At 38.3% G+C, this 14,135-nt stretch overlaps 1 protein-coding gene across 2 annotated transcripts in view; it reads left to right on the top strand.

The window, feature by feature from the left end:
* LOC134539166 (E3 ubiquitin-protein ligase MIB1) overlaps window positions 1-14,135 on the top strand; it is a 1,057,197-nt gene that overhangs the window by 223,451 nt on the left and 819,611 nt on the right. For both annotated transcript variants that reach the window (XM_063380944.1, XM_063380945.1), the window contains exon 11: window positions 9,783-9,934. In XM_063380944.1, the coding sequence (XP_063237014.1) occupies window positions 9,783-9,934 (152 nt within the window). The remainder of the gene's footprint in view (window positions 1-9,782; window positions 9,935-14,135) is intronic.

Here is a 14,135-nt window from a genome sequence, read left to right as displayed (position 1 = left end):
GGGGGAGTGGAGGGTTGGAGCCCGCACGAGGTAAACATTAATAGGCAATACCGCGTAAACGATTCATCCCTCCTTTACCGCGTAGTGGACTCCCGATCTCTTGCGCGGAAATGCAAAAGGGTGCTTCTCCCCCTACCACCCTTTTTTCCCCCTCCGTAATACCCACGATCCACACACACGAGCCGAAACAACAGATTCTGCCTGCGGTCGCGGAAAGGCCCGGCTTAAATGCGAGCGGGAAACTACTCCACACGGTTTAAATTAGGGCCCCCTGCGGACGGAAAAACAATTTACGCAGAAGGTAAAGAACGAAAAACTGGCTCCAAACTTAATGTGTTTCGCGTGACTTGCGAGGTAGAAAACAATTTTTGCTTGGGGTCAGTGAAAAAAGTTTAAAATTTATGTACTTACTAGCCGAGTTCCCGATGAAAAAGTATTTGATACTCATATTCGACGAATTAATAAAAAAAACGTTTATACAATTTACTTTTATTTATAAACAGTAGCCTAACACCGATTTCCATATTTATAACTTTGAAAACTGACCAACTTCCATACAAAATTTCCTCCCCTATTTATCCCCTTTCAAGGGGCGAACTTTTAAAATTCCTTAGTGCTCAGCTACGTTATATAAGGACCCACGATGCAAAATGTCATATTTCAAGACCCACCGGTTTTAGCTGTTCGTTGTGTTTATAGTTTTATTAAGTAGATTAGGTCTCCTCAATGTTAGATCTTTATAAACTTCTTAATAATTTAATACTATAGTTCACACGAATAATGTTGCTGCTGCCTTTATAAAATTCATCTTTTTTTGACGTGATAACATCTTATAAATCGACGAACGCTGGCTGCAAGCACGAAAAAGATTGACTCATTGTCACATTCCGCCTGAGCCGAGCGTGCAAAAACCGGCCAACCACCGTGCGAGAAAATCTTCTATAATATCAAACAGGTTAAGGCGGGCTTTTAAACTAATTGTTCGTGATTATATTTAAACAAATTATTTAAATTAAATTTGCTAAAACTGTAAATAATATTTGAAAAATAAAAAGTATGCTATTTTTAATCAATGCTTTCTTATGACGTTAACACGTAAAATTATCGGCCGTAAATCGACTTTACAGACAACCCTCCTTTTTTCTGTTATTCATGTTGTCAATTATAAACCTATTTTTTCTCTCGTTTTTTAAAAAAAATATGGTTCCAGCAAAAAATAACAAATGTCACGTAATATTTACCTAACCATGTCAGAAAAACCAGTTCATTGATTCCACAAGTTTTCAAAAGCCTTGATTTATATTCTTTGTTTTAATAGTCATTTATGAAGAAACTATGTATTGCACTTTGAAATTTAGCGTGAACCCGACTCCCAGTAAGGTAACAGATCGGCAATCTTTTTAACCGACTTCAAAGAAAAAGAGGAGGTTATCAATTCGACTGTATGTTTTTTTTTTTTTTTTATGTTTGTTACCTCAGTACGTTCGACTGGGTGAACCGATTTTGATGATTCTTTTTTCATTTGAAAGCTGGTGCTTCCCGTGTGGTCCCATTTAAATTTGGTCCAGTTCTGACAATGGCATCCATGAGAAAACCATATAAGTCTTAAATTTTCATTAAATGTGTGCGCGACAAAAGGACGAATAACTCAATATCACGCCAACCGATTTAGATAATTTTTTTATTTATTGGAAAAGACGTACTTCAAGGGTATTTTAATGAGAGTTTAGTTAGGTTCTGATCATGGGATCCATGACAAAGTAACGGAACTCTTCAATTCTTAGGAGCCTGCCATGGCGCTAATTAGCAATAGCAACATTTTTTTTAAAGTTTGTTATTTTAATTTAATTTAATTTGGTTAAACGTGACTTCAAGAGGTAGTATAAAAAACATTTCATACCTGTATTTATATTTACGAACTTAAATTAAAAAGTATAAAATAAATAATACTTCAGAGTCCCTAAAAATGAAAAAAATAAACAAACATTTTAACAAAAAAAAACCGACTTCAAAATAAACAATTCCAACACAAAATAATATGCACTAAAAAGTAAAAAAATAATTGTGTATTCTTCTACAACTTAATAATCAAATTACTTTTTCTACTCATCAATATGTATGTACGATCTATGTGTTTACCACGCAAGAAGGTAGGTAGGTACCAACCCACTTCAAATATAACTCAAAACATACCCATGAATAACAAACAATGATCAAAATGTTTTATAGAGTTCTCCTAAGTAAAATGAAATGAAAAATATTAGACTACTTAAAAGTCAATCAAATTATTACGATAATATAATGTAGTTACAATTATTGTTATTTTTGGAGTCAGTGTCAGCCAAGGAAACAAATAAACTAGCATACTTGGCTGACACCGACTCCAAAAATAACAATAATTGTAACTACATTATATTATCGTAATAATTTGATTGACTTTTAAGTAGTCTAATATTTTTCATTTCATTTTACTTAGGAGAACTCTATAAAACATTTTGATCATTGTTTGTTATTCATAGGTATGTGTTGAGTTATATTTGAAGTGGGTTGGTACCTACCTACCTTCTTGCGTGGTAAACACATAGATCGTACATACATATTGATGAGTAGAAAAAGTAATTTGATTATTAAGTTGTAGAAGAATACACAATTATTTTTTTACTTTTTAGTGCATGTTATTTTGTGTTGGAATTGTTTATTTTGAAGTCGGTTTTTTTTTGTTAAAATGTTTGTTTTTTAATAATTGGTACCCTACGTGAGCCTAGAAACTTATTTCAACGCATTCTATCGTACGTTTTACAACCATCGATACAAATGTTGAGAAAGAAAAAAATACTAGAGATAGCAGCACCCTCGCCCAAAAATGGAAACGCCTTTCTAAATTTATCAAGTACTTTTTAAGTTGTGCCATTTTCTTGTTATGGTCATTAAAGTGCACATAATTTATTCCAGGATTGTTTCGCTATCATAAAGTTTCATTTGGCACACCAACACGCTTGGTACGTCCGCCGATGATCTCAAAAATGAATATATGAGATGATGGCGCCAGACACGGGTCCGCCTACTGGACGAAATCAACGAAAAAGTGAGCCCTGCGCTTCGTATTCGCGGAATTCGGGCAACAGATCGGCAACGTATAGGTAGAGACCCAGAAAAATTCGCGAATTCATTTCGCGATAGGCTAAAATACAAATAGTTATACCTCAGTGCTGCCTCTGCTATTTGCTCCCAACTCACCTGGATGACTCTGGGCCAATGAGAAACACCTAACCAAAGCTTTATCGAATCACAGGCTGCTACGTTGAGACGTCTCACAAGACAGCAGCCAATGAGTGGGTGGCATTTGACCGAGTGTACGTAGAACTATGGAGTTCATCCTACAAGTCATTGAGCCCGCGAATTTTTCCGGTCCCTACGTATAGGACATAAAAATTCGTTCCCAAAAAATAAGGGACTGGCCGTGTCCTATCGTGCACTGGGAATACAGTTAGGGAACAGTTGTAGCTTTTTCAATACTTAAACCCTTATTTTCGTGTCTTGGAATACTGGCCTTGGTTCAAGAAAATGAGAATAAAATGATATAAATGCAGTTGCCTTTTTTTTTCTAAAATGGAACGAACCCACACACTTTGAAAGCTTTTTCTTCTCCTTCTGCGTGTAAGCAAACACAACTACGTCAACTTTCTTACGTCTGTCTATTTCATGACAGGACCACAACTGGTGGACATTTGCCACATGACCGCGAGAGAGCATTGCCAATACGGGTGATCGCCAGGGTAGTTTGTCCATCGCATTACAGTCCATCGCTAGAGCTTCTCAGCTCTCGGTATACGCCATTTGTTAGGAGTAATTTCGTTAAAATGGAACGGAAGTAGGAGAACGGAAATGTGACACAAAGATGGCGGATCCACGTGTAGCAACGTGAACCCGTATATAGTCACTCTCGCGAACATCAGGGTTCCTACAGAACGTATTTCTGTGCCAAATGAAACTTTATGATAGTGAAACTGCCCTGGAATATATTTTGGTAAAATAAATTAGTCATAGTAAAAAGCAATCTCAAGTTTTAAAAAACTGGCTGTAAAATTATTTTAATACATATTCTCCTTGCAGTATGTCAACGGGCTCCGTGGCGCAGTCGATAACGCACCGGGCAACGGTGCGGGGGCTCTGGGTTCGAATCCCGGGTAAGACATGGATGTAATTTGTGTTGTCTTAATACACAATCACACCTACAATTTCACAATGACTCGGGGTGACATAAAATAAACATCGTTAAGGGGGAAGATGATTGGCACACTGGTGACTGTCAAGACTTGCCTGTGTGCCAACCATCTTTAAAAAAAAAAAAGCTGTAAAGCGCGCGCTTTTTAATATCAAGGTATGTGGTTCGAATCTCGTCACTGGAAATTTTTTCTTTTTAATAACATTGTAATATAAAAATATGATATAATAATATTGAATCAGCTCAATTAGGTTAAAATTTGTTTGTAATAATTATTTACAGCCGACTTCATTTGTTTAACCATAAACAAAATTGCATACTCTTAGTGTTATAATATGAGTTTTAAAATGTTTTATTATTTTAATTATGCAATAATAATTTCGAATAACTTCTAAATGTGTGCGGAAACTTTATAGTATTTACTGTTTAGTGAATTTTAACAAGATCGACAGTTTTGAATAAAATCCCTTGTCGGTAATCAGGTCCAAAGCCGGTGTTTTATCGGAGCCGTTTCTAATAGTTTAAAATTGTTGTTTTGTGTGCTGATTGCTAATCTGCGTTTTTATGGTGGCAAAAAAAACGTTTACGATTCAGGCAGCGAATTCTAGCGGCGAGCGCGTCTAGAAATTTTGGCATGTACTTGAAAAGCGAATAAATTTTTTTGTCAGTATATTTATTACGATGGGAGTTATTTTAAAGAATTCTAATTTAATTTTCATTCCTGAGTTTAGTATTTTATGAACAACATGAGAACTCACCAATTTTTTCTTTTTACCAAAGTTAGATGTTTACACATCACTGGCGAGTATTGAAAGACTCGCTCACATTTTTTTTTTTTCCTTTTCAATACAGTCTTCGATGAACCAATTTAACGTTGAAAGGTGTAGTTTTAAACCCAGAACGAAAGTCTGTATCGTGGGACGCGCGCGATCATCGACCGCGTAGTCGCCTTGTCGTTTCCGCGCTAGGCGGCGCTTTGGAGCGCTGCTGTCGAGTATCTTCGCGGAGGCACCCGTCCGCCCGCCCGCCCGCCCGCCCCCTTTCTACCCGACTCCGTCGCCGTTGCGACGCAAGTCATTTTGATGTAAATGAAACCCCATTCGGGGAATCTTTGTGTAAATGTTATTGCTTCCCTCCCTCCCTCCCTCCGACGTCGACCAGGGAGCTATCGGAAGAACGTTCGGAGGGACTTTCACCCTCGGAGGAAGGGGAACGAAAGACGAAGGTTCTACTTGGAGGGGGGAACGAAGAAAGAGGAATGCTGAATGCTGTGTTGGCGGTGGAATAAGCCTTTCGACTGTCGCCTGTATACTGGTGAGTTTGATGAGTCCTCGTCCGTTGAAATGTATCAGACCGCCCGAAAACTCTTGCGGGGTGGTGGTAAAGGAACCGAAGGTAAACACTCCCTGCTTCCAAGACACGAGTTTATCCGCCGGAGAAGAAAGTGAAACTCGCCGAAAGAGAGAAAGAGAGATAGTGGGGGGGGGGGGGGGGGGCGCATCTCACCCCCCTTCTTTTACATTACCGATGCATTAAGGGGGTGTTTTATATTGTTTATATTGTGGCCGCCGTCTTCGGAGGTGGAGTCTACCGTGGTGTCGAGAACGGGGAAATTTTCTCCTTGGCCCGTCGCTTTGGGCCTGGGCTGTTGGCGCCACTTTGTACCGTCACTGTTATTGAATCCTCGCCACGCGGTGTCATTATTCTGCTCTTTCCCGATGCATGGGGGGGGGGGGGGGGGCGCCGCCGCCGGCCTTTGAAGTCTCGAACCGCCGCGCACCCATCGTCTGCGAACCTTCCGCCGGTATTAGTCGAGGCAAGCTGATCAAAGCTGCCTCCGGAACAGACGCGCCCGCAAAATGTGTTCAAGCCGCGATCCTTCCCGTATTTAATTTGTGTTTCCTTCGCTCCTTTCGCCCGTTTCGCCCCTTCTGGGTCTACGCTTTCAGGGCCGCCCGTCTGCCCGGGCACACGCACGCGGTGCGCAGAGCTTCAGGAAAAACAGTGATTTGCTTACCACGCAAGATGTGCTTACGAAAAGCACTTAAAGAATTCGCTGAGGGCCGAAAAAGTACTTTTGGATTTCGGATTTAAATTTTTAAACTTTTGATTTAGAACAGTGAAAATGGCTTAAATGCGTGTTTTCGGAGTAATTTTTTGACATAAAAAAACCTGTACAGATTCTTGAAAGCACTTAAGGGACTTGCATTACACCTTAATCTTCATTTCTCCGCCATATAAGTAAATACAGGTTTCGAGCCTTTTTGACCATATTTTTTTTATTTATTTAATCATGCTGTCAACATATGAGCTAGTTTGGCCATGTTAAATTTCACACGTGGTTTAGTTTTTGAAAAGTTAGTACTTGTACACAGTGTTTGTTATTTGGTAGAGTTACCATCTCTATTTACTTCAGAAATAGAGTAAATCATCTGAGTATTTGAACCATGTGTAGGTTTTTTTGTAATAAAATGTAAAAAAAAATCTTCTACCAAGATAGCTTTTTAAAAACTTAAATGTATTCTGCCGTAAATAAAATAAAACTAATATCTTTTTTTTAAGCTTTTAAAAGATGTTGATAATGTTCGTAACCTCTTTGGCTAGGCTTCTTACATGAGTTATTATACTTGTTAAAGTATCAATGAACAATAGTATCTATATTTTTAGCTACGTGTTTTTAATCGTAACTCTAACGGATAGGAAACATATATTTTCTTTTGGTCTTTTGGGAGGCAAAATTGTATAAATGTATTTTTTTTTTCCCCAGCCACAGCCCCATTTCTTCCAGGAAAGCGTGTGAAGGGGTCGAAATTATGGTAGGGTCGAGGTTTTATGTGCGCCTATATTTTCCGCGGCACCCAGAGAGAAACTGTGTAGCTTTTGGTCCAATTCGCGATGGTTCAGGTCTGAACATTTCGTTTATACAATAATACAATCTGTACGAACTTCACATCTCTAGTTTCCTGTTAAACAAAACAAAAAAAAAACAGTGCGGTCTCTTTTAGTGTTAACTAGAATAGTCCGTCTTAGTTTAATAAAATGGTAAATATTCTATGGTGTTTTTTATTTGCTCACTAAATGTTAAAAATTGTACCCGTTTCACAATTACGTTAAAAATTAATATTTAATATATTTTACGTAATTAACTTCCAAAGTTACATTTTAAAACTATTTTTGTCTTACTAATAAGAATAAAATGGATCGCAGAACTGAAACTTTTTTTGTTTAAAGGTTACTGGCTACTGGCAGATATGATTTGAAACATGAGAACACATGAATTTGTTTGTTACCGAGGGTCAATGTTACAAATCTCTGGTAAATACTTTTTTCAGTGTTAAACAAGAAATTTGAAGGATGTAAAAAAATAACTAAGGCAATGATGGGCTCTAGTCGAACAGATTGGAATCTAGTGTTCATAATACACAGTTGGCACACTCGGTTTTGAACTGCATGCACCAGATCTTACAACTGCACCGTACGAGTTATGTTTCCAGCTCGTATTCTCAATTGTTTCGGAATGCGTTTAATGGCTTAATGAGGGATGGTGGGTGGTGGAGAATTGTGGATAAAATCGTACCCGGCGCGTTAATCGTGATAATTATTAAACGTGACTAAGTTTTTTGTCTCTCCCCCGGTCGCGGCCTCATTGTTTTCGCAGCGCGATGCATTTTTATCATGCTCGGCATATTTCACAGCGGGCATTGTTCGGTCGCTGTTGGCATCGCACTTTCGCCCGCGAATTAACGGCGATGACGTCCACGTGACGTGTGTTGGTTCCGAGGGGAGTGTTCTGGTATGTATGTCTGCTCACTGTAGTTTTTTTTGTAAATGGAACAGATGTATTCATGTAAAATTTCGCAGTAATAATAATAGGTTGGGATTATTACCTAGACATTTGTGTTTTTGTGTTATCCCAGTACCTCCGGCAGTTAAAGTTATTCGTAACGGTTCCCCTAAAATAGCTTTCCAGTATTAACGGTAAAACCAAATATAGTCGAATTGTTGAATATCTGATTATCTTTTCCATGTTTTTTTTTTAAAGTTTGAATGGCACATAGATTAAAATATAAAATTGTACGCCAGTTTGTAAGCAATACTCAGATTTATGAAGAAAAACGTATTTCATTGTTCAAAAAAAGAAACAATACCAGTGTGTTGTACAAACTTACAAAGTATTTCTTGGCTACTAGTTTCCAAACGAATTATTTGTAATAGTAAAGAACAATTTTTTTTTTTCCTTTGTAGTTTATAAGTTCGCGTAGATGACTGCTGGGTGGTAGAGCCATGTATTTTTCGCGAAAATATTTCGATACTGTGTTATAAACACCGTAGCATCGTCTTTGTTCTGTGATTGGTTGAGTTTCTTTCAGTTGCATATCCACTGTCGGCACACGAATCCCAGCCATCCAGTGCGAAGGCCAACACGTCCTGACTGGCCCGGCCAAATATGGCAATGCCTTATCTTGCAGACGGTCGCCAAACACAAGGAAATAATCACTAACGCGGGCATATCTTTTTGCAGTATAATGAGCGGTCAGATTTTGTAGTGAAAAAATACCTGGTTACGCTTACTTTTATAACTATTGACTCCCGTGCTACCATATTACTAGGGGAAAAAATAACATAGCTTGACAGCCAGCGTCTAAAGAATTTGTTCTTGAAATCAGGGTCTTCAAGAGAAACCAAGGAAACGAGGTTGTCATCTTTTTTTAACCTATTCCCGATTGCTCATAATTTTTTTTTCCTAAACCTACAATTAAAATAAATCCAAATACTGTAAAAGTTATCGTTGTGATGACTGTAAACGTGATCTGCGCGTATCGCATAAGCGGCAAGGTTTCTAATGAAATATATTATCGTTAGGCGTAAGGGTAAACTCATGCTTTAAAAAGTAGGCTCGAAACACAACCAGGATCTCTTGGGTAGTCAGGCCTCGGGGAGATGTTTGCTCCCCTCCCTTGCTAGAAATTTCAAACTTTAATTTTTGACGTGACAACGTCTAATAAAAACGCCGGCTGCACGCACGAAAAAGGATGACTTAGTGTCCCGTTACGCTGATTGTCCCTTTACGCTCATTGTACGCCTGCGCCGCATCTATCTCTCTTCCACTCGATTGGAACAACCATCGATTTGACTTTTTCGAGGCACATTAAACTTGAAACACTCCCATTCCACCTTTTCCTATCATCGTCCTATCCTTAACAGAATAACACAGATTGGAAGAAGTTAAATAGCAAACATGTATGAAAGTTACAGTTAAAATAATCTCTTCGTTAAAGTAATAAACATATTTGAATTAATGAGTGCAAATAAAAGTAAATTTATCAATTAAATTGTAGATTTAATTTCACTACTTCTTTGTATCCGTACAAAATAGTGATAATTCAATAAAAATGATTCAATTTTAGTCGTAAAAGCATGCAATCATTTCATCAATGTTTTGTTTATGACGTTGTCACGTTAAACTATCGTCGGTAAACCGACTTTACAGACAACCAAATTGTTTGTCCTGCATTGTGTGGGTCCGAGGGACGCACGTTATCGGTCGCTGTTGCAGGACTCTGAGGGTGACACCCCGCTGCACGACGCCATCTCGAAGAAGCGCGACGACATGCTGACCCTGTTGCTGGACCACAACGCCGACATCATGCTGACCAACAACAACGGCTTCAACGCCCTGCACCACGCGGCCCTGCGCGGGAACCCAAGGTCAGTCCCGACGTCGTTTCCCTCTTGCCGCCGTACTACGTGTTGTCGCTGCCCAGCGTCGCGGATATCGGCTGTTACTTCCGTACGTTGCCAGAAAAGAGTCGCGGAGACCGAACGACTGTACTCCGTCCTGGGGGGGTCCTTGTTTCTGACTTCTCGTTGCAATAAAGGGTCTTCACTCTTTTAGGGATAGAACTTCACATTTATATTTCATCTGTGTTACTCTCCGGCCCATAAACTATACCTATATGCAAAAAAATTATGTCGATCCGTTGCTCCGTTGCTGCGTGAAAGAAGGACGCACAGACAAACTCACTTCGCAATTTATTATATTAGTAAGGATTCGAAACTGCGTGCAAACACACAAAATATTATGAGTAAAATAATTTAGGATGCTGCTTCCTTGACACCTCTTTAACAGCGATGTTTGTGTAGAGGATATCCCTCAATCGGCCATGCTGAATTGGATGCTGCTTCATCCTGCTGTCTTGGTTTGTGACCTCCGTTTGCTGGAAAAGGTCGTGGCGACCAACAGTGTACACCGGATTTCGCTTCAATTGCGGTCGTGGTTTCTTATTTCCGTTGCCAGAAAAAGTCGTGGAGACCAACGATTGTACTCCGTCCTGGGGTCCTAGTGTCTGACTTCCGTTGCAATGAAGGGTCGTGAAGACCAACGATGTACTTATATTGGATGCTGCTTCATCCTGCTGTCTTGGTTTGTGACATCCGCTGCTTAAAGGTCCTGGCGACCATCAGTGTACACCGGATGTTGCTTCATTTGCGGTCGTGGTTACTTATTTCCGTTGCAGGAAATAGTCGTGGAGATCAACGATCGTACGGATGTTGCTCCATCCTGGGGTCCCAGTTTCTGAATTCCGTTGCAATGAAGGGTCGTGAAGACCAATTATGAATATTGGTTGTCGCTTCGCCCTGTATTTGTTGTTATTGACTCTCGGCGCTAGAAAAATATTATAATATCTGAAAAAATAATTTTTTTTGTTCGAATTTTTAGTTTGTGGTATACAATTTCGTAAGTAGTAGGCACAAGCCTTAATTTCGTTTGTTTTGTTGCTTTTATTAGTTCCGAAAATGAAGAGTTCACCAACATTTCGGTAGCCTAATGATGGCGATTGCAATTTCGAATGAAACATTGGTGATATCTTCCATTTCTGGCGCGGATACTATCCACAAGCCAAGAAACCTCATTAAAATGTTCGTACATCCAAGCAACTAAAAAGTTATATGCTTTACTGAAGTTTCTGCTGTATTAAATGCCTAAAAAAAGTCTTTTAACCTGCAAGACTTCTTCATATAGTTATCAAAGCACTTTACAAGTTGACTCACCTATGTATTGGCTATGCATCGACACGGGAGCGGGTGCAACGGAACAATTCTCATTTGCAGGTTTTTACAAGTTATTGCAGTCAATCGTCGGTTAACTTTTTTAAATTCAGTTTAAAAGGAATTATTCACCAACTTTCGCCATTTAAAATACTAGCCTTGTGTTTCAGTTTCTCTTAAAACAACACTATCCTTAGCTTGGCATTCTCTAAGCTTTTTTTGTTAACAAAATAAATTTAAGGGAAGAGGATTTGTCAACACAGCTTTATGTCCTCTTTTAACACGTAAGAATGCAACCACAGATTACAAAACAAAACAAAAAATCAGTTTTCAAAGAAGTAACACATATCCTTTATTACTAAGCACTATTCTTTTTGGTTTTTACATTGATTAATGTTTTTTTTATCAATTGAAGCCAAGATTATAATACTAATACAATTTTTATGCAGATATCTATTTTATGAGTAAAACTTCATTTTAATAATTTAAAAAAATCCAGTTTACAAGCAAGTTTCTTAGAATTATGTTTTAAAGTTTGCTATTATTAATTTTCTTGCACATGAAGAGAACTACGAACCACGTGTGTAAAACAATGATATGTAAATAATTGAAATTAAAAATTATTGTATTACTTATTTATATAACTTAAAACAGAAGCACATGAATATAATAAATGTTTTCAGTGAAATTTCTTATGAATTGTAATATAATCTTATATGTACGCGGAAAATATAAATATATTATTGATTGTAATAAAAATATCAATAGTAAATATTTTACGCTAAATTTAATACCCTAATTTAAAAAAAATATTATTTAAATGTTTTAATAACATTTGATTAAAATTTTGTATTTTATATCATATTTTATCTTGTCCGCCATTAATTAATATCAGTAGCATGCTCACTTTACCTTGACCCAGCAATTAATGTTGAGGATAGGACGATTAAAACGTTAAGGTGACAGTAGCATGGCTGCCGTCCGTAACTTTGAGAATGATGCCACCTTAAAACGGAACATTGGAAAATAGACGCTTAGGTTTTTCCGGGTGGGTTCCAAGGATGTTTGACACACACTGCGTTTCGAACTGTAAATTCATTTAGCCGGTCCGAGAACCCCCCCCCCCCCCTCCCCATCCAAACCGGTGCGCGCTAGCGCAGTGGAAAAAAATAAATAAATAAAATGTACCCCGACGTCAATAAAAGTTGGAATACGACTATCCGGGACAGTTCATTCATTCGCTTGTTCTGTACGGTACGCGCGGGAGAGATAGCTCTTTCCCCGACGGAAATTAAATTCTACACGTGTTTGCATTTTTAGTATTTTATTATACAAATGGAGTATGAACTTTTATTATTTACGACCCCGAACGCTTACAACCCCCCCTTCCCCTCCCCTTTCCCTTTCCCCTCTCCACATATCATTCATTTCTCGTCCGTCGCTGCTACTGTGGACCGCGCGGTAGTAAATTCATGCCAATAACCTTTCACATCGACGCCATTGCTATACTACATCAATAAGCGAAGTACACGCAGACGTCATGGGTGAAGGAGGTGGGGGGGGGGGGGGGAGGAATAGCGTGTGTTGTCGACCGGGTAAAAGTAGGGGAAGGGATGGGGAAGGGGCATCATTACAGGCCGCTTTTGAATATTCTCGTTTCGAGAGTTTACAAAGGGATTTTTTTGTCTCTTTATTGTATTTTATAATGAACGAAAATTATGTGCAGGACAGAGGATGTAACGAAGTAGTGTTTTCAATTTCGGGCGTCAACTGCCAGGAAACGAAACGTGGAAGAGCTAGTAACTCTCCGCTTATTTATTTGCCTTCACTGGGAAAAAATTGTTAAAATGAACTAAGCTTGTGTGTCCTTAACCTTCTCTTACTGCGAAAGTAGGGAAAACAGTGAGTATTGTAAAATTCCAGTGGTGATGTCTGTTACTTGAATGTTAAATTGGTACGTATATGATACATCAGTAACTGCTGTAATTTGAAATATGTTATTTTGTGATTTTAGGTTTGATTCCTAGGTATAACTTATTATAAGTTGTTTATGTTCCACGGTTGAGTGTAAGAGAAGACGCACACGCTTTAAATGCGCCAAACATAAGTCGAATAAAATATTTAAAAAAAAAATATATATTTCTGTGGTGGTGGGGGGTTGGAGAAAATGTTGTCTGGGACCCATTGACAACTCTGCCCACGAAGCGAGATGACGCAGTGGTAACAAGACGTGCTCTCGTTCCCGTGGGCTCACGTTCGCATCAAAGTCCAGCCATTCTGATCCAGGTTTCCTGTGAGTTTCCCCCGAAACCACTCCATATGAATTGCTGTAATGGCTTCCTTGCCACAGCCATTCCTTTCCCGACGACCCTGTTTAAGAATAGCTGTGTGTCATCGTCTCTGGTGATGAGTGTATACTGTTAAAATTTTTCGCCTTAAATTTACGAAGAAAGCTCGTTACAAATTATCCAGGGATCTTAGTAAATTTACGAACATCTTCTTGGATTTACGGACCCAGATTTCACTTTTTTAGAACTTAAATCCAAAAGAAATTTCTTGGTGTGTTAAAAAAATTGGTTGTCTGTAAAGTCTGTTTACGGACGATAGTTTAACTTGACATAATAACAAAACATTGATGAAATGATTGCATACTTTTATGAATAAAATTATAATCATTTTTATTGAATTATCACTATTTTGAATGGATACAAAGAAGGAGTGAAATGAAATCTACAATTTAATTGATAAATTTACTTTTATTTGCACTCATTAATTCAAATATGTTTATTAATTTAACGAAGAGATTATTTTAACTATAACTTTTATACATGTTTGCTATTTAACTTCTTCCAATCTGTGT

This window comes from Bacillus rossius, chromosome 14 (genome assembly GCF_032445375.1).
Source record: "Bacillus rossius redtenbacheri isolate Brsri chromosome 14, Brsri_v3, whole genome shotgun sequence".
In the NCBI taxonomy this organism is placed as follows: domain Eukaryota; kingdom Metazoa; phylum Arthropoda; class Insecta; order Phasmatodea; family Bacillidae; genus Bacillus; species Bacillus rossius.
The sequence above is the reverse complement of the archived record's forward strand: the minus strand, read 5'-3'. Positions and strand labels throughout refer to the sequence as shown.